Source organism: Monodelphis domestica, chromosome 4 (genome assembly GCF_027887165.1).
Source record: "Monodelphis domestica isolate mMonDom1 chromosome 4, mMonDom1.pri, whole genome shotgun sequence".
NCBI lineage: Eukaryota > Metazoa > Chordata > Mammalia > Didelphimorphia > Didelphidae > Monodelphis > Monodelphis domestica.
Window position 1 is genome coordinate 168,330,034 of NC_077230.1, and position 27,084 is coordinate 168,357,117.

The 27,084-nt window shown below is 37.5% G+C and overlaps 1 protein-coding gene across 2 annotated transcripts in view; it reads right to left on the reverse strand.

Annotated features, from left to right (window-relative positions):
• Positions 1-505: 505 nt before the first annotated feature.
• The window catches only part of DPP4 (dipeptidyl peptidase 4), a 150,763-nt gene continuing 124,184 nt past the window's right edge, over positions 506-27,084 (reverse strand). For both annotated transcript variants that reach the window (XM_007494267.3, XM_007494268.3), the window contains exons 21-27: positions 23,060-23,254; positions 19,026-19,080; positions 17,960-18,059; positions 14,449-14,513; positions 2,832-2,904; positions 2,484-2,557; positions 506-735 (exon numbers count right to left, since the gene is read on the reverse strand). In XM_007494267.3, coding sequence (XP_007494329.2) covers positions 634-735; positions 2,484-2,557; positions 2,832-2,904; positions 14,449-14,513; positions 17,960-18,059; positions 19,026-19,080; positions 23,060-23,254 — 664 coding nt within the window. In that variant the 3' untranslated portion in view covers positions 506-633. The remainder of the gene's footprint in view (positions 736-2,483; positions 2,558-2,831; positions 2,905-14,448; positions 14,514-17,959; positions 18,060-19,025; positions 19,081-23,059; positions 23,255-27,084) is intronic.

Here is a 27,084-nt window from a genome sequence, read left to right on the forward strand (position 1 = left end):
TTGTTTAGAACCCATGCTATTATTGTCTTTTAACTCAGGAAAAACCTTTATAAATCTATTTTCCTTCCTGGGAAAACTGCTGTTTTTGCATGAAGATGACAAATATCAGACTGGTCTCTACTACGTAGCCATGTTCAGTGGTTTATGCAAGGTAGCATATACTGGGACTGAATGTTTAGGTAAGTCTCCCCTGCAGAATCCCTCTTTCTGCCACTTCGCTGGACTCATTTTGCCATCTTTCCACTCTTTAATGAAGATTCACAATCTCTGCATGAGGCCAGTTGGGGACAGGGGAACAGGCCAATGATCTTGTGTAAAAGTAGCACATGAACAATTCATATCTCCTTTTTGTTTTAGCAGATGACATGTAAATGATCTGGATGCTAAACAAAATCCCACTGAATACATCCAAAATGCTGCAATGCAATAGTACGTTGGCAAGAAAGAATTCCACTTAAATGTTGACTTCATGTTGTATGTATGGAATTCAGGAACAAAAATACTCTTACATTTCTTGATTTGAGTTTATTTTCCCCAAGATAGTTATACTGACACAGTACAGTTTTGGGTAATGAGAAAAAAAATAGCTATTTAATAAGCTAAAAAAGAAATACAGAGTGAGACACTTGGGTGCTAAGAGAGATGAAAGCACTGTTTTAGGAAGTGGCTCATGTGAGTATATATATGTTGGTGTGCTGCGTTGCTCCCAATGCTATGATTTTCATCTGTGTACCACTAGAGAGAAATGAGGGTGGGGGGGTGGGGGGAAAACATCATTAGTAGTCATACAAATGAGTGAGGTAATTTAGCCTAGTTAAAAAAAAATATGGGGGCTCTTCGTTGCTTTGGATTCCTATCATTTACAACTCAGAGTGATTGGAAGGGGATAGCCAGTCTCCATCCCTCCCCTAAAGCCTTTCCAGAGAACTTCATTCCTAGTCTACAAAAATCCAATGCTCATAGCGCAGAAGTCTGGGGAGCCCTTCTTGTGAATTTCACTGTGGCTTTTATGGACTTGCAAAGGTGAAATAAAAGATGTACTCATTTCTCATTTTGACTCAAAGTCAGTCCTAAAGCATTGCATTACTCCTCCAGGGAAATGACTGATCCCAGTTTGTCCCTCCAGTTTCATGAATTGCTATAAACATCATTCTTACTTTCTTGTCAGGTAAAAAATATCAGTGCTAAGAAAAAAAGTGTTAACATTTTGATTTTACTTCTTTTTTTTCACATATACCAAATGTCTAAGGAAAAAAGGGGGGGGGGGAATCCTGAGGTTTTACCTACAACAAGTCAACTCACTACTCAGATACAGTATTTAGAATCTGGGGTTTTGACAGATTTTTTTTTCACTTTCCATTTGGGTGTTTGACATTGTGTAGACACAGCTTTACACCCAGAACAGAAAACCCTTACATTGAACTGTTAATAAGTAATATTACTTGGTTAAACCAAGGGACAATTCATTGTTGGGCACTCCTATTTCTCTAGAGGAATCGAATTTTTTCATAAAGATTTGGCTGGACCGAAATGTCTTGGTTTAAAAAATTCTAATGAAGCCGACATACCCCACCCCGGCTCCTACAGAGACCACAGCCCAATGAACTGCTAGCTCTTCCTGAGGATTTCCGCCTGGTATCAAAGTGACTGTTCCCCTCGTATAGAATGTGTAACATTGGAGCGGAGTGCCGACTAAAGCAAATATGTTAGTATGGGGTGGAAAAAGACAGGCTTTTCTGGCTAAAACATACAGGAGAGCTGCATTTTAAAATAAATATATAGAGTGACATAGAGATCTATGTATATCTTTTTTTAAAATCTGGAAAGCCCTAGTACAGCAAATGAGTTTGACTTAATACACAGAAACATCTTTCTGTATAGGCAACAAAGGCTCAAGCAGTTTCCGACTTTACAAAACAAGTCTAATTGCTTATTGCCTGTTGTTGTTCAACAAAAGATAACATGGCAATTGCACAAAATTGAAAAGCGGTGATTATTAATATCCTACTGCTGTGATAACTGCTAGTCATCTATATTGAATAGAAATGGGTTTTCATATTTTGACCTCTGCTATTACTGCTAGGCTCCCTTTAGAATGAAGGTGCCAGAAAAGTGATTAGATTTCCAGGGAAATCAGGGGAGATAATAAGGAACCAGATAAACAGAAGACCAGTGATTGGGCATTCTGGGCATGGGAGCTGAGGCACGTGTATGATCCCTCTTCCTGTTTTTTCTTTCTGCCTTGTTTATGGTTGTTTTCACCACTTGCCTCAGTCATTTTTACCTTGAGGACCTCCACTCTCTACCTCAGTTCCCTCCTTGATAAAAAATGGCAAAAGTGATTATCTCCTCCCCATCCTCTGGGTCTTTCTCTGTAAGGAGCTGGGACAGAGGGGGTCCAAAGGCTCCTGACACTCCTAGAAAAGTGGGAATCTACAACTGCTTCCCTCTCTCCAGTGTATCACCGAGAGTCTGAGCCATACCATTGCCTGGAAATCCACACCGGCCTCGACGAGGGCTTTGGAGATCTGGGCTGACTGCTGAAAATGAACATTATCTGGAGGGGGGAGATAAAGGAAACGTCAAGTCACAAATCGTCTTGTCCAGTTCTTTGAAACAGAAAGAGTGGAAAACAAGTAAAAGAATAAAAGGACTGTCTGAAGTTCTAGGACTCAACAATAACAGTTAGCAGAAGACAAGTGAGTTGTGGAAAGCAACACTGTTTTATTGAAGTAAATGTAACAGTCTTGCCCCCTCATGCATTTGTTTTGTCAGTAGTGAAATTGCAAACCTGTCTGTGATACTAAAAAGTCTAATTAACTGAAACTCACCATCTGCTGTTCCATGAATAAGGAGGTACTCAACTTGTTTAAAATTTTCAGCTCTGCTCATGACTGTTGAATTCTGGAATTGGGGGGGAAAAAAGAATGTCATTATTCAAAAAAGGATCTGCCATAAACTGATTTTTCACTTCAGTTTACAAAATAAAATGTTTTCAGCTGGGGCCCCCTTTGATACAAAATATAGCAAGCCGCTATTCAAGCAAATGCTGTCTAGATGCAAGGCATAATGCACAGGATGCCCTCCTCCGCCTGGGAAACATGGGATTTGAAGTGGATGAAGCTGCTACTTCTCCCCTGCACATTCTGGAAGTGGGCACCTGTCACCGAGAGGCAAGGCTTCGGGAAAAGCCACTTGAATCATCACTCTGGGTTCAGCCGGGTGCTGTGCGTTAGCACAGGGCATAGGAACATATTAGCAATGTATGTTCCATGGGCTTCTGTTGCCTTCAGCCAAAAAGTGTATCACCATGGCAACCGGGCATCACATGGTACCATACATGCTACATTTCAAAGAGCCTGTACATAGCATTTTCTGCAACTAAACATACTCTGCAATATGCCATGTGAACTTTGGTCCATATTGCCATACTCCGAATAAAAAGCAAATATTATATGTTTCAAGAACAGATGTTTAAAACCTGAGGAAATACAATGGATGGGAAATAAAATGACATGCAGGGCAGAAAAGGCCGGATGTAGCCTTGGTCAAACAGTGGGATAGCACAGCCTAATATACCAGCTACTGGGAAAAAGAAGATCGTGGCCGTCATTTGTTGCCAAAGAAGCACTATGAAAATAAAGAATAGTTCCGAGTTCACTGAATCCTTGTTTCTGCGGGAAAGAGGGTTTTCTAGGAGAGAGAAGACAGTCAGCCAGGCAGGCTTTAGAAGGGAATGATGGGGGTCCTTCAGACCAGATTCCAACTAAGGGAAGGCAATGACTTTCCACAGGTACTACCGTGTATGGATTCAGGGGGAGAAGGCAAGTATTTTGCTTCCCAGAGTCTTGGTCAAGAGAATGACCTTCATACTATACTTTTGGGCTTTTGGAGTCACCTCCAATTTAAGCCCTTTGAGAAAAGGAGATCCATCTGGCAATTTTGTAGAAAAATCACTAAATTCTCAGTGCAAAGATCTGGATTCTGGTCCTGCTCCTGCCACTAAGCAACTTGTAAGACCTTTAACAAATCATTTATCCTTAATACACTTCTTCATCCTCATCAATAAAATGAAAGATCAGATTATACTAATATTTTTATGACATGGACATTTAGGAGTCTAGTGAATCCTACGGAACCCTTCTCAGAATAAGATTTTTAAATAACTGAAAAAATTCTACCTGGGTTAAAATTTAGACACAAATTTTTTTAAGTTTTTCCCCATTCAAGTTTGTGGAGTCCCTAGAATCTATTCATAGACAGCTCTGTGAGTCCATCTATCCCAGGTTAAGAACCCGTGGATTAAACCATCCCTAAGGTCCTTAAGGTCCCTAAGCTAGATGGCTCAGATAGAGCACTGGGACTTTTGTCAGGAATACCCAAGTTCAATTTCACCTTGGACACTTAGGATCTGTGTAACCTTGGAGAAGTCACTTAACCTCTATTTGTCTTAATCTACTGGAGAATGGCAAACTACTCCAGTGACTTCACCAAGAAAACCTCATGGTCTGCGGAGTCATGAAGAGTTGGACTTGACTGAACAACGAAGGTCCTTTCTCATTTCAACATTCTAAGATTCCATGTGGTCAACAAATCCTAGTTTTCCAAGTGAAGACCTTTCCCACTGATCAAGAGCTAATCTATTAAAATAGGGACTTTGTTTTGTGGATCTGACTTTTGATTTCATTAGCATGTGAGCTCTGTGACTTATAATCTTAGCAACTCATCTTAAAGCTCTGAAAGGTTAAATGATTGGCTCAGGATCTCAGATATTGTCCAATTACTAAAGGGCAGTTCCAAGGCAGAAGAGCAGTATGGGCTCAATTAACAAATTCTGTGCATGGAGCATGCCATTACACCTTGCTTCCTAGTTTTGCCAAAATGTAGTCCCTGGAAGCAGAAAAAAAGATTGAGGCATTTGATCTTGGAGTCAAGAGATCTGGGTTCCAGTCCTAACATTATCTTTTAGGTTTGGGGTAAGTCACTTTCTACTCTAAGATTCAGCTTTACTAACTCTCAAATTAAAAGGTTAAACTAGATGCTATAAATAATTCAAGACTAACAATTATATTAAAATGTCTACCTATTGCTTCTGATGTAAATTAGAATATAGTTAGTTATTCATGATTTAAAAAAAAAAAAAACACCTTTATCCTCTAAGAGTCAGTTCCAAGGTAGAAGAGTAGTGAGAACTCAGCAATGGGGGTTAAGTGACTTGTGCAGGGTCAAAGAGGTAGGAAGTGACTGAGGCCATATTTGAACCCTTCTATCTCCAAGCCTGGCTCTCTAATCCACTGATTGCCCCCATGATCTCTTAAATAAAAAAATTCCTGGGACCCATTAAAAGAAAAATGAAAGCAGTGTTATCTTCATCTTAGTGAAGCTTTGATGGTAAGTTTGGGCAACTAAGGTATTCAGTCAAATCATCTTCCTTCCGAAGTTTTGTAGTTCATTTGTCCACTTTGGACACAAACCTGGTTTTCAACTTTAGGTTACAGATTATGGTAGCCTTTTGGATAGAGGCCATGTGAAACAGAATCATTTCTATGAATTCCTGGGGAGTTTCCACAAAGAGCAAAAATATACTGACAATGGAGTCATCTCTGATTAACTCGGTTCGTAAGATTCAAAAAACTAGAATAGATCTTAAACAGTATCAGATATCTGGGAAGCCTACAACTCCCTTTTCAGCATTAATTATATGTATGTCACATGTATTTTATGTACATACATATTTTTCCTAACTCATAATTGAAGGAAATGCTAAATTTCAGTTAGAGGCTAATGAAAATAAATATGGATTGTTTTATCTCATTCAGCATTCAAGGATCCCCTGAGATCTAGCCAAAGAGACCACTTGGGAGTCCCTTGATTTAACTTGTCTCTCATTTTGCAAATGAAAACTTAAAGATGAAATAAAAAAGTCTAGAAAAAACTTTGAAATGATTTATCACATGGATAACAAACAAAGCATCAATGATCTGAACTCGGACTTTCTGATAGCAAATCTAAATTTCCATGTACTTAATGTCTACTTTGTGCACAGTGCTGTATTAGGCACTGAAACCAATGTACTCATTGCTGGCCTGTTCAAAGAGGTGACTGGCAGTCTAAAACTTTACATTTTTCTGGTATCTGTCTCTTGTCTCAGCTGAAATGTTGGTCCTTGAGAAAGACAATAAATGAATCAAAGTCTGAGAAATCAAATCATTTCATGTTCTAAATGAGTCTGAAACCCAGATATCTAGTGAACTAGATAACCTCCAAGGTCTAATTCTGGTACTCATGGAGAACTGCCATATTTATGTGCTCTGCAGTTCTCAACTGAATCCTCTTCCCACCATCAACAAATTCTGTGCATGGAACATGCCATTACACCTTGCTTCCCACTTTTGCCAAAGTTCAGTCCCTGCAACTATCACCACTGGCATCAGAAAAAAGATTGAGGCATTGGCTTATGGTCAAAAGATCTGGGTTCTAGTCCTCACATTATCTTTTAGGTCTTCGGTAAGTCACTTGCTAGTCTAAGATTCAGCTTTATAAACTCTAAAATTGAAAGATTAAACTAGATGCTCAAAACTAAGATCTCCTCAAGATAATATGTGAGTCTATGGCTCTCTAGGGTCCTCTAGTCCATGTTTCTCAAGGTGTGCAGTATTCAGACTTTGAGTGTAATCCATTTAAAAGTGAGTTTTTCAAAATTTGATTTGCTCCAAATTTCTGGCCAGAATCCAATTTCAATGACTATGGGTTAATTCCCTTCAAATAATTAGGCTAGAGCACAAGCGATATGCCTTGTTCCAGTAATCGGCCACATGATTAAGAATCTCCTTATTCCTCTCTACTGCCCAAAGCCAACCAAGTTGTTGGTAAAGGGGGGGGGGGGGGAATCTTTAGGAGATCAGACAGGTAAATTTTCCCAGAGATTTTCCTTGCCAGTAACACATGGTCACAAACTAGAGATGTGTGCAGTTGAGTCTTATATAATAGCAATGTCATCTGAACACATTCCATTTCAGAATTCTGATGTATTCAAGGGGACTGACCTATAGACCACTAAAAGGTGATCTTTCTCAGGAGGCACCACTACAATGTCTATTCTGCTAAATGAACATAAAAACCACATGCCCCTACGAACTCAGCTCTGCATTTTGTTTCTAGCTTTTTTCTCCCTAAATAAATCTTTTCAGTGGTTCTATATATTGACTGCTTGAACTCACAAACTCCTACTTTGGCCAGTGGACAAGCAAAGCATTCCAGGGTGTGAAGTGTCACCTGACAAAGTTTCATTTTATTTATTCCCTTGTCTCAGTCACTGAGAAGCAAAACCTATTCTTACAAATTCTAAGAGCAATGAAACGAGAAAATATCCCAGCAAGCTTCAAACACACTAGTTGGGAGACACAGAAATATACAGGACAGTTAACATGGAATGTGATAACTACTGGAGTTTGGAACAAAACAATTTCTGGTGGTTGTTATATGTACATTTTTTTTTTCTTAAATGGAGTGAATGCAGGCTGAAAGAAGACAATTTTTATAAACAAGTAAAACCCTGAGCCTAAGATAAATGTTGTGATGTACACACTGTAGCTGTGATGAACTAGACATGGTGAGAAATGCAACATACTGAGAAAAAGAGGAAAACTGTGATAAAAGTGTCACGACGCAAATTGTTTTACATTAACAATATTACACCACAAAGAAAGAAAGACAAATACTCTAATACAGCAGGAGGAAAGGAAAACAAAAGCCATCAATATCAGGATGAGAGAAAACTTCCTCTGAAAATAGAGGCTTCCATCAATTCATTGACAAGGGCAGTAAGAAAGAATATCCTTGACCTGGAGACCCTTGAGAATGAAACAGGTAAGAAAGGGGCGAGAGCCCCTCCTGAGCTTGCAAAGCAAAACAAAGACTACAGCCCCATGGCCCCAATGCATCTGTGTAAGTAAATTTGGGTTTTCCGACCTCTATAATGATATGGCTGTGTCTGCAGTTGGATTATTTAGTATGAGACCAGGAATACTAGCATCCAGTTTAACTCACACTGTTTGTTAGAATGCCTAAAAGTGCCAAGACAAATAGCATTTACAGGTAAAAAGACTTTGGAGAAAGACATTTCTTCCCCCTCCCCTCCTCCAAAAACACCCTTTAATATAGTTTCAGATCACAAGGGAACAGCTGGTTATTCTCATGAATGTTTTCTTCTCATGGGATTAAAGATTTAGGAGACATAAGAGTTCTGAGAAATCACCTAGCTCAAACCCCTCATTTTACAGATGAGGAAGCAGAGGCAAGTGACTTGCTCAAGTCTGCAAAGGTAGTAAGTAAGTAGCAAAATGAGATTTGAGGCCAAGTTCCTTTGACTCCAAATCCAGAACTCTTTCCACATCGCAAAACTCCAAACTCACTGTCAAACTAAAGTGCATTCAGAAATGAAGTCAATGTTTCAAATTGGAGTCTAGGTCATTTGTCACCAATAAATATAAATGCCTAAATGAAAGAAGCAATATGTAATAAATGGATAAGAATATGGATGGCAGTACAGTTGGCATAATCCTGAGGATAGAAACTTCCGGGGAGTATTGGTGCCAGCAGCACCCTGGCAAAGAGAAATATAAAGTACTGGTCCAGTGGCAATACCAATTCAACAGCATTCACTATGTGGAACTTTTCATACAAGCACTAAGAAGAACCATCTGTGGCTGCCTGTTTGATCATGCTGGTTCATAAGCTATCTTCCAACAAATGAACCTTTGTATTATTAAAATGTAAGGAGGATAATAGAGAGAGCAGTAAAAGGAAGCATACTTTCGGCCCCCTATAGCCAAGGCAACATGTAGACCACTCTGGACATGGTCTTCTTGTTATAGAAGCCAGGACAATGGTATCGCCTATAATGAGTGTATCATACATAAGAGATAATTGCCAGGGAACCTACTGAGTTGTCCCAGTACTTCAATGTGTTATTAGCTTGAGGTTCCTTGCTATGCCCTGACACTTCCAGTGAAGGAACAATCTAAAGTTCAAGGTGTGAATGGGTACTCCAGCCTCAACCTTCTTTTCTTGTCCCTCTTATTCCCCCAAAGCACAGCGATGTCACAATAAAGGCAACAGAAGACACTTAAGAATATCTGAATTCACCCCATGGCATCCCTTGCCCTTATTGTTTACATTAATCCAACAACTGCACCTCATCGGATGTGACTGAAAGATTACCTTTCACAACCAGTCAGAGGAGGCTCAACCTTAGGGCTTGCCGAGCATAACTGGCTCCTTTAAAGATCACACAGCAGTCAACATTTTATCAGCACTCAACAAACAAGTTGAGGCTTGGCTTAAATCTGAAGGTCTCTCTCCCTTTGGCATATTCTGGGATAATAGAACAAATGTCAAATCAGTACAAGATGGCATATTTACAAAATTGCACCCTGTTTTGCATAACCTAACGATGCAGCAGTTCTTAAGGATTGAACATTTCAAATCTGCTAGCAGAAGATTGCCAAATCTATGACTGTTTCAAACACTTGCCAAAAGCCTATCAAATTCTGAGCAAAATGCAAAATAAATCTCCTCTACAAGTTAAATCAGTCCCTTCTTTGTGTTCCAGGCTGCCCTTTTCTCTTGGCTCTAGGGATGAGCCCTACACTCCATTTTGGTTGGCTTTAAGACCGAAGTTCCTTGTTTTCTCTGGGTTCCAAAGTCAACATTTTCTCCAGATTGATTCTTGCCAAATTTTTTTGTCCATCCTCTGATCCTTCCTTCTCTACTGTCCTTCTGGATGATCTTACTATACATTGGGTCAACTTTCTATCAGACCCTAAACTTAACATTATCTGCTACTCATCTGTCCTTTATCCTATGATTTGGAATAACCTTCTGCTTGTTTCCATCCAAATAGTGTCAAGTCAATCTTAAGTCCCTTTCCTGGCATAAAGTATTCTGATAACTCCAATGATCTCTCCTCTTCTGGACTATAACACTTATTGTCTGTCACACAGTCAGTGGGGCACTTCAATTGTTCAATGTTTATTAGGTATCTTGAGTGTGGAAAACTGTTCTAGGCTCTGGAGGAAAAAGAAAGCTTCAATAAGGTATCATTATTGTCTTCATGGAGCTTTTAGTTTAGTTTATTATTCCTTGTTTTGTTTTATTAATCAATAGTTTTATAAGTCTATGTCAACCAGATTATAAGTGACTTCTAGCCAGAGATCATGCCAGATACTTATTTTTATCCTCCCAACTTCAGCACTCACTAGATACTTGAATGAAAATGAATGTCTGTCTCATCTCAGTATATTTTGTGTTCAATGTTACAGCACCAAAGACGTCCACAGGTATGATGAAAATAAATTAATGAACCAGTCCTTTCATCACTGGATCCAGGGGAAGAATCCCTTTCAGTTTAAAGTGAGAGTTGCTCCTTTTAGGACCTAACATTCTTGTGATGACTTATTTCATTGGATGCACAATATAGCTTGGCTCACATTGAGCAAGCCATTGCATTCCAGTGATAACACTTCACTTCAATTCACATCTGTCCTGAGTATAGTCACTCCACAAGAGCAACCCAGGAAGAGTCACTCACCTTTTCTGATACCAGTCATTCTCCACAGGCAATCAGTGTCCTGGAAAGAGGCACTAGTATGGCTATGCATACATTCTAGCTGAGTTCCAGGTGGTCCACTGATGGTGATTCTTTGATGCTATTTGGTATTGAGCATGCTAGTACCACCAAAGCCACTCAAAGAACTGTTGTTTGCCTTTCCTTATTTTTACCTCTCACCATATGTAACTTGGTTCCATTTAAATAACTGATAGGGAGATGTTTAATGTCCTTCCAGTTCCCATTCCGAAATGTTAAGTGGAACTCTTATTTCAAAATATTTAGTTTTCCTGGTAATTTTGGCTTCCTCCAAAGGCTTCCAGATTTCGATTATGAATGACCTTATGGAGACTGTTTTTCATCGGCTCATCATGTCTGGCTAAATATAACATCCATCCCTTCTCGGCTATATCCATCTAGATGCAATGGCCATCCATCAGATGTGGGGAACTTCCAGAGTAAAAGCGGCAATACAGAATTATCTGGATAATTACAAAATCACTAGAGGTTGCTCAACTTTGTGCCATCTAAGACTATATATCGTGTGAGTGCTCAATAAAATTTGACTGACAGATTGAGTTGGTGCAGCCAAAGAATGGGGAAGTGTGTTGTTTTCTAGGCGTCTTCCCATGCCCACTCAGATACAAGGTTAGTGAAAGATTCCAAAAAAGATTCTCTCCCTATTTTTTATTTCCAAAATGGAGAGGTAAGAAGAGGTAAGGGAAAGAGGGAGAAAAGAGGATTCAGACAGAGGAAAGGCCACAGAAAAATGGGAGAAAAGTGGAGTGTATTCAGAGCTAAAGGGGTCCAAAGGGGCAGCTGGGGACATTGGAAGAAGTAGCTCCCCTAATATATCTGTGCCAGAAACAAAAGTAGATTCATTTTTAAAAACAAAGGAGGGCAGCTTTATTCTGATGCCTGCAGTGCACCAAAAATAGGTATCTAGGTTCAATTTTTCCACACGGAGAGGAAGCTACTTACCACTGTGGAAACAATAATTCAATCAATATATTTGCATTACTTTCCCCTGCCCACCTAACTACCACCCTCCCACCCTCCCAAATAAATCTTCTGAGTAACACATTGGGAACCTTTAGCTCCCTGGTACTGGCAGTTTTAATGTGTCCGTTGCCAGCAATGGATGTTGTGCCAAGAAAATCCGACTCCTGGCGTGAAAGGATTAAACAGTCCTCTGGTGCCATCTGCGCAGTGAAGTGAGAGAATGACTTTGTGCACCCAGTGTGCTCATGTTACCATTGGCAGCATGAGAGTGACTCCTATTTACATTGCTACCTAACGCAGCTAACTAGGGGGGTTTGGAGGGGGGAGGAAAGATGGGGTTTAAGGGAGAGAGATGAAAAGTGCCACTGCCCAAGTGGAGTCTATAGGAAAGACATAAAAAAGGAGATAGATTAAAAAAAAATGACTGTTGGAAAACTAGCCACTAAGGCAACAGGATCCTGGGTAGCAGAAGTCCTGTCAGCCAGCATGCATACAACACATACACCAAAGAAAGCCAGTTAGCCCTTCGGGACTTTTGCAGGTATCAATGCTACCATTTTGATGGGTAGTATAAGTCATAGGATGTTTATCAAAGGGCATGGTCAGAATCTTTATCATATACCAACATGTTCTATATATTTATTGCAGAAATTAATGGCTCCATGGTCAGTCTGTCTATCTGTCTCTATCTATTTATCTAGACAAATCTACACACACATATATGTGAAATTTGTGTCATTTTTACATATTCAATATTTTGTATTTTGGACTTAAACTATAATTTTCTATTTGCAAAAGTATCATCAACAATAATCCCAAGATGGATATTTTTAAAATTGAGTTTTCTAGCAAGGATAAAGCAGGAGCAAAGTCATTCTAGATTCAAAAAGGGAGAATCAGCTATTTTTTATACCCTCATTCTTCTTATTGCTTTATGGTCACCCCATAGGGTCCTTAGAGGTCAACAAATCCAAGCCCTTCATTTTTCCGATAAACAAAATTAAACTCAGAAAATGTTAAGTGATTTGCCCGAGGTGACCTAAGTAGTAAATTGCAAGGTCAAGATTCAACCCTAAATCTGCTGGCTCCAAAATCCGTATCCATTACCCTGGACCATAGTACCATGTCTTGGAGGAACAGCAGAGATTGCAAAACAAGCCTTGGCAGCATAAGCAAATGCAAATAAACACAACTAAGATTAGGGAACAAACCTCACAAGTCAAATGGTCTTTCTTTTGTTTTTCACCACTGCTTTGGTCACAAGGTTCCCAAGGTCAGCACGATAATAAGGATATTTACACAAAATAACAAATACTGCTGATGGGTCATGTGTTAATCATCCAAATGTAACCTATCATTTGAAATTCATGCTCAAATTTTCTTATATAGAAAAGACAAAATAACTACAACAAATTAATCTTGCTATGGGTTTTTTTTTTTTTCTTGATCCTCAGAAGAGGTTTGAGTCTCTGGAGAAATGGTCAATTCAAAGATGACTTACTTTGGAATGCAGACTGAGAGAATTTCCTAATAGGAAAAGTAAGGAAGAATATGATGTCTTAGAAGGCAGGAAAGTTCTCACTTTCCAAATAGTTTCTTCCATATCCATATTTGCATTCGAAAAAATCATTATCGTCTGAAAGGGAATCCTGCTGCTTTGGGTTGGTATCTACATTAGGATGGACCTACTGATGGTAAATGTGCCCCAACCATACTCTGAACTCTACAAGTCCATCTGTGAAACAACCTGCCAGTTGGTTCTCCACCATCAGGCTGCCAGCCTGTTTGATGCCACTAAGCTCAACATGTTCAGTTCAAGGGCTGTTTAATACATTTTCATGGGCACTGCCCATCTCTCAGTCTCTCCTAGTCAGATTATTGTGCAAGAAAGTGAAAACACTGCTGTATAGTTCCTCTGTAGATGTTGGGTCACAAAATTTAGAGCTGGCCAAATAGTCTAACACCCTCCTTTTATAGATGAGTCAACCAAGACCCTCAAGAGGTGAAGTGTCTTGACCAACATTACACAGTTGTGACAGACACTGGACTGGAACCCAGGTTCTCTGGCTCCAAAGAAAGCATGATCTTTCAACTCTATTCCACTGCCACAAAATGGTACAGTAAAAAAGTTATTGCCTCTAAATCTATTTAGTAGCCACAGTCTAAGGGCGATAGACTCATGAGAGGTTCTATCAAGTACCAAAAGCTTAAAGAGCTTTTAAGGCCCTGGACAAACTGAACTCAAGCGCATTATTTCCAAAATTGAAATTTATACAATGGAAACACTGAATCCTAGTTTACCTTCTACACATGTTAACAAAACATCTGAAGGCCCCAAATGAGCATGCCAGTAATAATGTGTTGTTATTCACTTTCCGTTATTAAAATATATTCTTTAGTTTTAAAAGACAACTTTAGAAGGTTTGTTTTTGCAAAATAATTTTAATGTGATTTCCCATAGGTCTTGGAAACTGCCATAGAATTCAAAATTCAAAACCGGAAAACATTTAACTAGTAGCTCCAATTATAAACGTTCTTGACATAGACTGAAATGTATATGTCTGAGTAGAACTTCTCTTTCCATTGCCAGGACTTACAACAGGGAATTCTCATAGGAGATAAGCTATGCTGGGTTTAAGGATGAGATAAAGATTCCATTTGTACCATCTAGACTTGGGAAAACCCCAAGTATGTTTTTGAACCACCTGTGTGGTGTCTGTATAATAGATAGTTGTTTTTTTCTGGGAAAGAAAAAAAATTTCTAAATGATATGTACTGTGAGACATTCTCGAATAATTTATTGGAATTTGAAATCAATGCAATTTGTTGCTCCTTACCCTGTAGCTATCAAGATTGTCTTCTGGGGTTGGAAGTCCCATGTAGCGCTCTGTGTAGACTGAGTCTGTGTGATCAAAAGAAATGGCTTACTTCATACAATAGGGACTTTTATCTTTCAACAGGCTCACTTCATAAACGTTTTTGTACATTTTAACTCATATATAATTAAAGGAGTATTATTAAAAGACAAAAAGGAAAAATCCCCTAAACATGTATATATGTAATATAATCAGAAACATAGATTCACAAACACAGGTACAAAGATGCACACATATTCTGTCAATGATGCAACATTCTCTCATATATGGTTCGACTATATTCTATATTCATTCCCAATAATTTGGAGTATAGGACTCTAGATGTGTGTTGAAGAAGATTGGATCCTAGGTAAAACCAGACCATCTACACAACAAATATGTATCTTCAGAAAATGGAGAATTGACTGTACTGTGTTTGATTCTTACCAACAACAAATTCTGAGACACTTCAACTGGTCACAATATAATTCACCACAAATTGCCTTGAAAACTGCAGTCCCAAAAGAACATTAACTAAATATCCTTGAGGACATTTGTTTTTACTTACAGTCAGAAAGCCCTGCACATTTTCAGTGACTAGTTGGTTATTTAAGTATTTATTCTTGCATTTTCAAAAGCATATTCGAATTCTACATAAGAAATCAAAACATCTGAGTAGGATTTTAGACAGAGCTATTTCTTCTTATCATTTTCTGTATTATGCACCATGTATTTTACATAATCATAAACCAGCTCAATTCCATCAGCATAAAGCACATGGATCAATCATTGTCATTTTTTACCTCAACTTTAGAGATACATCTAATGTGTACCCTAAGACAGAATGAATAAGATTCTGCTGGTGGTGAAGCACTTAAAATACCTTAAAAGTTATCTCCATCCTTCAAGCCTCCATTTTGGGGAAATATGCACATCTTTTCACAAGGTTTATGTATTACCTTTTAAAAACATATACATACTGAAATGGTAAGATAAAAAGAGCTCTGAAAAGGTACCTATTCCCACCTTCTTTGCAGAGCTAAAGACAATGGCTGTGCAACACTCAGTTTTTGGATAAGCTGATTATTTTGTTGGATAGTTTTTATACCTCTTTTTTATTCTTTTTTATGATATGACTCTCTGGTGCCAAGGAAAAGGACAGGTATGGAATGTAGATGATATGCAAACATAATATAATAATAAAATTTTATGGTTCTCTCTCATTCCTGGAATGTTCTCCCTCCTCTGCTGACTACCAAATTTTATGGCTTCAACATCTCACCTTCTATAGAAAGCTATCCTATATATAATCTTGCTTTGAATATATTTGTTGACTTCTCCATCAGATTATAAGCTCCTTGAGGGAAGGAATTGTCTTTTGCCTTTTGCTTCCCTTTGTATCCCTAGTGCTTAGCACAGTGCCTGACACGTGATAGTTACTTAATAGTAATCAATTTAATTATTTATTAATATGTATTAATTAACTGCTTTTATTTTAATTAAAATAGAAATGCATATAAAACTCTTAACAAGTTCTTCTAAAATACAATTATAAAAAAACCTTTTCTCTAAACTAGAGATTAAACATGATTTTAAAATGAGACACCTTCTGAAAATGATTTCAGACTTAGGAGTAGGCATTTGGAAATGAAATAATAAAGAATGTGGTTAATGTGTTTGTGACATTCTGTTCTTTGGACTAAGATAAGGAAAAGAACAAGACCTATGATTTCATTGATATGAATTCCCAAATGAAGAAACTCCTTTTAATGATACCTTCTATCTAGACTGCAATTCAGTCTTTGATTGCTGTCTGCAGAACTGAGAGGTTAAGTGACTTGCCAGGGACACCTTGCTAGGACATGACAGAGGCTTAACCTCCCCCTCTCACCCCACCCAGGTCTTCTTGCCTCAGCACAACTCCCTATATGACACTCTAAGCTGCCCCTCTATGGATGAAATAACCTTCACTGCATTTTGCACTAATGCCCATTACCAAGAAGAATCTCATAAAACAGGGCTTCATCCAAACATTGTTTGCATTCTATGTCTTTCTTAACCATCTTATTTACTTGAAAGAATGAATTTTTATGAATTTTCTAACTTTTTCTAGGTTTTTCCCTCAAAATCCTGATTCATTGATTTTTCTTCAAAAAAAAAGTAAAAGATACTATTTGATTTTCATTCCCACATCATAATTTTTTTACATTACATTTCTAGCAGAAAATGAGTTTTAAGGAGTCTCCAAAAAGTTATTGTGCAGTTTTTAAATCTTTAAAATGTTTCTATTTCAAGGCTAAGGCAGTATTTACATTAAAAAAAAATGTGCAAAATATGTAAAATCCAACTGATCTCTTATCTCATGGCATAGAAGGAATGTAAATTGTACTAGCTATGCAATAGTTCATTTCCACTGTTGTGGCAGCCATTTTCATTTTCCATGGTCATAAGAGCTAGAATATGAATAAACAGGGTACACTTATATAAAGAAGTTATTATTAAGGAAGGAAAGGAGTTTCTCTAGATGGCTTTTTTGTTATTGTTTTTGAAAAATCATAATTTATTTTTAAGATAAAAAAATGCTGTCATTGTCATTTTTCAATCCATTTATAAATGTTTCTTAAATGAAGCCATACATTACTTTTATAATACCTATAAGGCTGATTCATTACAGTTTAAAAAAGACAAAAAGATTTTTTTTAAATCTTACCTTCCATCTTATAATCAATACTAAATATTGATTTGAAGAAAGAGCTAGGTCAAATGAGTTGCCCAGGGTCACTTGGCTAGGAAGTATCTTATGTCAAATTTGAACCCAGGACTTCCTATCCCTATGTTCCCTATGTTTAGCTCTCAATCCACTAACCCACCTCAATTTCCCCTAATTTTTTTCTCTTATCCTCTACCTCCCAATGATCCTTCTATCCTGAGAGTAGGAACTGAGGACCCCTTCCATGGAAGTCTTCAACCTTTTCTAAGTAAGGGCAGGAACTAAACCTGTGGTTTCATTAAGATATTGAATTAGCCTTCTAAAAAAGCATAGTGGCACTTACACTGTAGACCTAAATCTTTCAAAAGTTGCTTAGAATATTTGGAGATTAAGAGACTTACCCTGGGTCACATGGCCATTTATGCATCAGAAGAGGAACTCAAACTAGTTCTTCATCCACTGACCCATGCAGTGCATCTCATAAGTAGTGGAAAGAAATTTAAGCCATCCAAGGAAGCATTGGGAAGCTCTATTCTCCCCGACCCCCCTTTCTAGTTCAAGCCCAAATTATAGATGCTCTGTGCCTAAAGGAAACCAATTTCCCCCTGGATGTGTGGTCTAATCCTTAAATTGAAGAAAATACAAAATCTCTGCCTACAGAGATGGTATTTCCAATATTTTAGAAACTAATGAAAAGAAAATGTTGAGATACCAAATATTTAGAAAATGTGTGAGGTGATATGTAAGCCCCCCTAGAATTTCACAAAAACATAAGCCACTTACCATAATAATCCCATCTTGATACAGGTGCTACAGCTATTCCACATTTGAAGACACCACTGCCAGATCCTAAGACCATTGAGGTGACATAGCCGCCATAGGACTAAGGAATGGAATGGAAATATACATTTTTTTTTTTATAATGGAGAGAAAAGAATAATGACATCTCCTAAACAACTCAGTTTGCTACATTTTTTTGCATCTTTCTATATACTATGAACCATAACTGAGATAGAAAGCATGGAAGGCAAGTCTTAAAATTCCTCTCAACTGGACAGAATTTCAAGGCTATTTTTTAATAACTTTTTATTGGTAGAGGGAAAGAAAATAGATGGGAAATGTGCCCTAAACTAGACCCTGCGAAATGCCAGTATACAAAGAGAAATGCAAAGTAACTGCTTACTGAATATATCCTATTGAAATAGGAAAGATATTCTGTTTCTTCTCTGTTAATCTGTCTGTCAGTCTGTGTCTCTTCTTGTTAGTATCTCAGTGTCTCTTTCCTTCTCTTCCTCTTTCCCCTATTTGTTATGCACAGTTCAATTGAGAAAATATTCAGAGCCTGTCGACATTTAATCTGGAATCTTCCTTACACTGTAGAGGTAAACTATTATCTTCAGACACAATAGAGGATATACCTGCTATTCAGTGGTAAAAGTTAAATATAATTTTCTAATATAAGTTTAGATAGTAAAGATACTAGCTAATGGTTTAAAACAGTTCATGTGTCTTCTATGGTGGGAATCATAGATTATTAGATGGGATCTCAAAGATTTAGTTTAACCCGCTAATTTTTAAAATGAGCAACTAAGTTGGGCATGGAGAAGTTTACTCATCTTTGCTATTTTATCTAAAATTCTTATGAAAAATAGAAACTCCAGCTCTAAATCTGGTCCTTTTTATCTTTAAAATAACACTTAATTATCCTGTAAAGAAACTATATAACAAAAAGGAAAAACTAGCCATACCGGTTATGATTTTATTCGAAGGTTATTTGCTCATCAAAGGAAATGTGTGTATGACAGGTAAAAATGACAACTATTAATTCATCAAAGAAACAACTACTCACCCAGCCCCAAATTGCAATTCGTTTTTCATCCACAAAGTTCATTTTGGAAAATTGTCTAAAACATGAAAAGTTCATTGGAATAAGCTCTGTACTATGCCAAGAAATGTAACCCAACTTTAAATAACACATAACCTTTTTATTTTCTGTTTTTAACCTGTGATTTTTTAAAAAATAAGAGTGAAAAGAAAATGAGCATCTAAAGTCTATCCAAAAAGCCATGAGAATCAAATGACTACCTGAGATTCATTTCCTCTTTTTAACTTTAAAAGACTGATTTCAAGAAGCCAAAATCAAATATTCTACCTTTTGTTGGATTCTATGGAATATTCTTAGCTTAATTTGTATGTGTGCGGGTGTCTGTGTATGATTCACAGAAAACAAATCCTGGCAGTTTTTTTCACAGCTTTATATAAAAATTTGCAGCCCAGATGCACTTTTCTTTACATAATTGAATTTAAATCTATCCAGATGTTTATGAGTTCGAGATTAGTTGCCCCTGCAATGCAACAATCTAAGGGCCAGAGAGAACATCTGGGTATTTAGTCAGTGGGAGGGCTTTTAAAAAATATATCACTGGGCTTCCTACCTAAGAACTTAAATATACCACTCACTCAAATAGTTTTCTCAGGTGTTGAGTGTTGATTTACTCGGCACCATCCAAAAGAAGGCAATTGTGGGCATAATGTTTTATAAAATCTCTTTAGGTGGGAAAAAAAAAACAGTTCTGGGCAGGAATGTGAGAGCTTAAGATCCAAGTTAGATGGTAATAAACTCTTCTAAAGGGAGATTCTTGTGATCTTTTGACTTTATTTTATTCTTTAAACTTAAGGTATCTCTATTATCTTAATAAGGTCATTTGATTACATCAGTGCATTGTGTGTGTGTGTATGTGTGTGTGTGTGTGTGTGTGTGTGTGTGTGTGTGTGTGTGTGTGTGTGTGTGTGTGTGTGTGTGTGTATGTAAAGATTTAATGAATGACTCCAAAAGAATAAGACATACATTTTAGGAAATGGCCAATGGCCCAATGTGAAAACTTTGTTTTGCTTTTTCTTACTCTTGTGGTGGGTTTTTTTCCCTTTTCTTTTTTTCCCATGGGAGAGAGGGAAAATAGAGAGGGAAAGAGAAGATAAAAGAACATTAACTTTAAAAAATAAAGGTTTTTTTATGAATTAATTTTAATGTATTCTGATATTTTCAAAATAAATTGTTATTTTTTTATATCACTTATATTTCACAATAAATTTTGCATATCTCCTATAATATCCATATCTAAGGTATGGATAACTAGAATTTGAATTTGACAAAGTTTAAAAGATCAGAAGTTTTTCCTCTTACTTTACATTTTGTCCAGGTTTTTTCTTTTGTATAGTATAAAATATAATAGATATTTAAGGTATTTAAGCTTATTTTCCTTATGTAAGATATGCTTTTAGTAGGTAGTAAAAACAAACTCATTACTATTTTTCTTGTAAAAGATTGTAAAAATAATTTTGGTCAGTAAATGAACATTTGTTAAATGCTTACTATGTATCCACTGCGTTAAATGTAGGGGACACAAAGAAAGTCAAAAGCCAGTCCCTTCCTTCAAGATGCTCCTACTCTGATGTGAAAGATAACCTGCAAAACCTACACACAAACTACATACTGGATAAGACGGAGATAATCACCAGGGTGAAAGTAGTAGAATTCAGGGCAATCTGGGAAAAGCTTTCTGTGGAAAGTAGGATGTTAGCTGGGTCTTGAAGGAAAATTCAAAGGCCATAATTAAATTGTTTTCTATGTGTATTGTATAAAAGCCCCTTTGAACTCAGCGAATAATGGTACTTAATTATGTTGTATAGCAATTGCCCAGCATACAGAACTAGCCATCCTTCTTATGATCTTATCTTATGACTGTTTGCTGGTCAAAGGGAAGACTTTCTGTTCTGAGTTGCACTCTGACTTCTTTAAGTAGTCACAGTTTATCTTCTCTTTCCCCCTAGGTATTGTTTCCCAACACTTAATCATCTTCTTGGAACTCATTCTACCTTTACAACATCTACCTTTAACTGCCCAGCCTAAACTTCAGAGAGTGTTTCTAGACAAAAGGAATTCAAAAGTGGGAGCCAGGTCTGGCACACCTTGGAGCACCATTATCACTGATCCTTCCCCTGAGGAAAAACGAAGTGGAGAAGGGAAAGGATCAAGATTATATTCCCCCAGGAACATATTTATGATTCTAATGTCAAGTTTTGGCCACTATTGAGCAAAATGAATAGATTAACTCCTAGTTCCTACACTTACCTTTTTATTAATTCTAATACTCTAAATGTAGAGAGGAAATACCTTGGGTTAGTAATCAAAATATCTAAACTAGTTCTGGCTTTGCTCCTACTAGCCATGTGAGATTGTCCAAACAGTATGTCCTTCTGAGCCTCAGTTGCCCCAAATGTAAAATGGATATAGTAATAGTTGTACTGTCTTTCTCACAAAATTCTTATAAACTACAAATTGCTAAATAAATACCAGCTGTTGTCATTCTATACTGTTTGATTTGGATTGGATTGGATTCCAAGTTCATATCGTATATAAAGATAGGAAATTTATTGGGGGTGGGGGGAGTTAACCCTTACCTTCCATCTTAGAAAAAATACTGTATACTGGTTCCAAGGCAGAAGAGCACTAAGGACTAGGCAACGGGGCTTAGTAACTTGCCCAGAGTCACACAGCTAGGAAGTATCAAGTCATATTTGAACCCACGATCTCCCATCTCTAGACTTAGCTCTCAATCCACTGAGCCACCTAGATGCCCTGAGTAAGTGATTTTTCCTTCCCTTTTTAGTCAGAGATCTGAGTGAGATGGGCAGGCTCTCTGTGTGTGGAGCTAAGGAGCAAGGATTTTGCCTGAGGCAAACTCCCAAATCTCCACAGCTTCTGCTGTTTGCTGCCCTTCTCTGTGCTATCTTCCCACGAGCACCCATGGTCTGAGCTCCCCAGCCCGCTGGGGCTTCAGGTGTAGCTGCTCTCAGAGGAAGGTCTTTGATGGTCTTAGTCAGCTCCCAAAGACCTAGAGGTGCCCCTTGCTCACTCACTGATTCTGGCATGCTCTGGCTCTGACTCTGGCTCTGTAGGTGGGGTGGAGGAGGGTAGATCAGCTCCCAGTTTTAGTAGGAGCTTTTTTACCCCTTATAGTGTGGAAATGCCCAAATCCTACGTACCTTTAATGCTGCGCCCTAATGTAAAGTCCCTTCGTTCTTATGAATTTGTTTTTTTTTACCTTTTGAGGTAATCTATATTGATGGGTGCTAAGGAGAGGATGCGTCTTGCATCTAGACTGCCGCCATGTTTACCCAAAAGTCTCCCGAGTAAGTGCTTTTTAAATAAGGTGATGGATAGATGTATATTTTTTAAATTTAGGTGTCCCTTCCATATAGACTTTCCCCATCATGATTTTGACTCATCATGGGTCAGCATAAGAAATTAAATGGGAATTTTGAGGGAGTTTTATGGAAGCTGCAGATAACACTAAATAAGTTTAGAAATTCAGAAATGCATAAAATACATGTATGGTATTATATGATATCAACATGTTTTCTCTTTTAATGCCATAAATACACACAATGTTTTAAAAGTTAAAATATGTAAAAAGTTAGTTTGTGAAAAGAAAGTGAAAACCAGCAGATGACAAACAAAAGCTAGAAATGTAGGTATCATAACAATGACCTGCATATAGCCTATGACCCAAATTTTACAATAAGGTAGTGTGTAAACATCCCATGAAGAAAAATAAAATAAAAAAACCTCAGACTTAGACTCTACTCTGACTTCTACTCTGACACTAAGGGAGGGCCAAAAAATTTACACGGATTTTCCAGATCATAAGTTTATCCTGTCCCTAATTCCTGCAATGTGAAAGGGATACCTTTATTTTTATTTAAACACCACCTATAGCAATAATATGTATCATGACAAAAGGTTGCATATTCATACCATGGAAATTTTGAGTTTTTGTTCCTTATACATACATGACTTTGAAATGTTCCAAATCTACTCACCTGGCTGCCTCAATTTGATCTTCTACTTCAAATGTTCCCAATCTCCGATTAATTGCATGCATGATTTTGTCACCCTGATAGCCACTTCCTCTGCCATCAAAGCTAGCAACTATAATATTCTCCGTGCTAGCCAAATAAGTAGACCAGCTGAGTCTGAAGGTAGTATCAACTTTTTGACTACAAGGTCCTGCATATCTGTGAAAAATCCCAAAATATTATCATCAACCATTATGCATTGAATCAGGAGTTCTTGCTGTTATCTTCCTTGTGAAAAAGAAATGTGGGTTTTCCTGACCATGTAACTTGAGATCCTATAAATCACTAAAGGGAATGGGCCAAATTTTTCACTGCTAAAGAAAAATTTTAGAGAAGGATAACCCTTCTACCAATGACGTTCATCACCTTCTAGGCAATTTTTAGTCTTAAAAGAGTTACACAGAAGTGCTAGGGAGCTCAGTGGAAGAAGAGTCGGGGCCAGGAATGGGAGTACTTGGGTTCCTTTCTTGGAAACAATACTTAGTAATGATTCTAAGATGAAAGGTAAGGATTATTTGAGACACAGAATCAGAGAGACACAGAGAGAGAGAGAGACAGAGTTATATAGAACACCAAAGGATTAAATGACTAAATTAGTCACACAACCAGAAAGTGTCAGAGATGAGACTTGAACCCAGGTCTTTCTATCTTCAAATTCAGCACTCTCTCCACTATGCAATATATGTTCAAAAGGAAAGTTGACAAATAATAACTGACTATCCCTGACATAACAAATGAAAATTGGAGTTTTAATTTAGATACCATATTTGAAAGTTCAGCACTTTTTACTGCATTCAAACATCTCCCAAATGATATTCAGGACATCTAAAGCTGATTTTCTCTATAACTCTGATGATTTCTTTTGGAATTTAGACATATGGACCAATTCTGCCTCTGGCTGCACTTGTGGTAAGCTCCTGTGGAAGAGCTGTCACATCAGGGAACTCAAGAGAGTGACTTTTGGCAGAGCCTGGGGTAGGACATCTCTTTCCAAGGAGGACATAGCTTTGACTCCACTTTTCTATCCCTATGACTCTTGTATGGAGTAGACATCAGACTAAGGGATCATATTCCCCTCTGTCGTACTTTTTATGCCTCTTTGTTATGGCAGATGGTGAGCATTTGAAAAATTGTTTTACCTAACCTACATGCTTGTAGGATGTAAGCTATCTTCACAAGAAAGGGGATAAGTATCAAGGACCTGTTAAAATTTTTAAAAATATTTCTTTTCTTATTCTTGGGAAAGATGATTTATATTTAATTTGGATTAACTCATTCTAAGATATATATTAGGAGGGGGCCATTTGCTCGCTAATAAATGTCCAAATGATGTGAACAGGAGATTCTCAAAGTAAGAAATGAATCTACCTCTAACTCCATGAAAGAATAAATCCAAATACTAACACTTAAATCGAAATTAAATTATAAAATCCCACTGTGTCAAGGAAGATTATCGCCTCCCCCTCCTGAGTAGCTTGACCTGTCCATCAAACATTCCTGACATAATATAGTTGTGCCAGGTTTGCATCCTTCTACATGCTGTATGTCAATAAAAGCCAAGGCTTGGGGCTTGTGAGGGGGAAGAACCGAGAAGAGAACAAAGAAGGAGGAAGTCAAGAACAGAGCAGACAGGTGAGAGGGAAGGAGAAAAAGACATGCAGGCTAGGAACATGTGTGGTCAAATTACTTATAGGAATGATTGTCTACCCATTCCAATAAACTTTATAAAATATATATCGGGGTAGAAATATTATTTCAATTCTTACACCATCTCATAACTATCAGATTGCTAAAGGTGACAATAAAGGAAAATAAGCAATATTGGAAGGGTTGAAGAAAACAGACACATTGATGAATGGCTGTGGTAGTCATTAATTAATCATTCTAGAAAGCAATTAAGAAACATTCCCCAAAAGTTATTAACTACATGTGCCCTCTGAACCAATGATACCATTACTACACATAGCCTCCAAAAAAAATCAAAGAAAGCTACATAGACAAAAGTATCTATAGCAGCATTTTTTTGTAGTAGCAAAGAACTGAAAACTAAACCTCAAAAAGTGGAGAAGGGGGAAGTTAGAACAAATTATAGTCTTTCAATGTAATAGAATACTTCTGTGCCATCATAATTGCTTAAGTGATAGTTTTGAGAGAAATATAGAAAGACTTTTATCAACTGATGCAGACTGAAGCAAAAAGTGATGGATTGATGTATGCAATGAGAAACACAATCTTTATATATGACCAATATGGAAATTTATTTTCCAGTGTTATTCTTAATTATTAAAGGAACTTATTTTGGGCATTTTTCCCTCAGGGGAATGGTGAGAGTGATAAAAAATAAATTATCAATAACTAAAAAAAAATCCAGTTTTCGAAATGGTATGTACACTATACCTAAAAGAGATTACTCCTTGAGGCAGAAGAAAAGAGTGTATCCGTGCCAAGAATAGGGTATTGAGTAAAGTCATGGAGATAGGTGTCTTGTCACATATGAATTAAAGAGAAGTCAATTTAGTTGAATAGCAAAGTGTAATAGAGAGGAGGTAACATTCAATTATCATAAGGAGAAATTGGGGTGAGGGTATATAAACAGAAGACTTTTTATTTTATTACGGAAGCCATGAGAAGCCACTAGACCTCCTGTCAGAGTTAGTAGAATCACATGGTCATATCTCAAGGAAAATTACTTGGCAATAATGTCTCGTTGGACAGACTGTAGCGATGAGAACCATGAGGGGAGAAGACCAGTTAGTAGAGGCTTGCAATAATCGGGGTGAGAGGTGGTGAGGGTGGTAGCTATGTCTGAGACTAGACAGTCCTGAGAAATGTAGTTAAATGGTGAGGGTTGCTGACTAGCAGCTAAGTGGATTGAAGGAGAAAAATTTGGGTCAAAACACTTCATCTCCATGAGCCTCAGTTTCCTCAACTACAACATGAGGGATTCTGATTAGATGATCTAAAAAGATCTCTTCTAGCTCTAGAACAATGACACTAATTTCTTTCTTGATAGACTGATTGCTTCTCTACATGCTTTTATGATTAGCATAGGCTAAGTGCTACCCTGCACTCATGATTCACATGCTCTACTGAAACACAAATGTAAAAAGCAACAAGGCAATAGTGATGTTCATATTGTACAAAATAGGGAGAAAGAGCACTATGCCCATATTCTAGAGCTCTGAACTTCTATCCTGGCCCTGCTAACTAATAGCTCTAGGACTTAAGACAAGTTTCCCAATCTCTTTAGTTTTCAGTTGGTTCATTTGTAAAATGAGGATCCTGAATAGCATCTTCTTTCTTTCTTTAAAGAGAATATGAAGTCATATCCTTCTTCATAAATTAAGAAAGAGGACAGAATCTTAAGGGAAAGAAGACTCCAAAGGTAATCACTGAGAGATGACCTAATAAGACAGAAGTAATGAATAGTGAAGAATGTCAATTCTAAACAATATTTACTGTTCACTAAAATGCTCTTTTTTTTTTTAAACCGTACCTTCCTCCTTAGAGTATTAAGGGCTGGGCAATGGGGGTTAAGTGACTTGCCCAGGGTCATGCAGGTAGGAAGTATCTGAGGCCACATTTGAACCTGGAACCTCCCATCTCAAGGCTTGGCTCTAAATACACTGAGCCACCCAGCTGCCCCCTAAAATGCTCTTTTAGAATGAGAATAGGAATACTGAAGATTACACTGCTAGCAAACTCAGAATGAGGTAAAGAACGGTCAAAGTGACAAACACAAAACATGACAGCTTCCTCTCTGATGAAAATGCAAAGTCATATTACTTAAGGGAATATATGTATTAGAGAATAGGCTTAGGTTAATGCTTCTGAAGAATGATAGCCTGGATTGTAGGAAAGCCTCCCCACAAACCTGTGATTCCAAAACAGAAGGAGAAAACCCATGAAATTGCCCCCCAAAGCTAAAGAAAATACAGGAAAAAAACATTATTGGATCCTTCAGAAGAATATTCCAGGAAAGAATTATT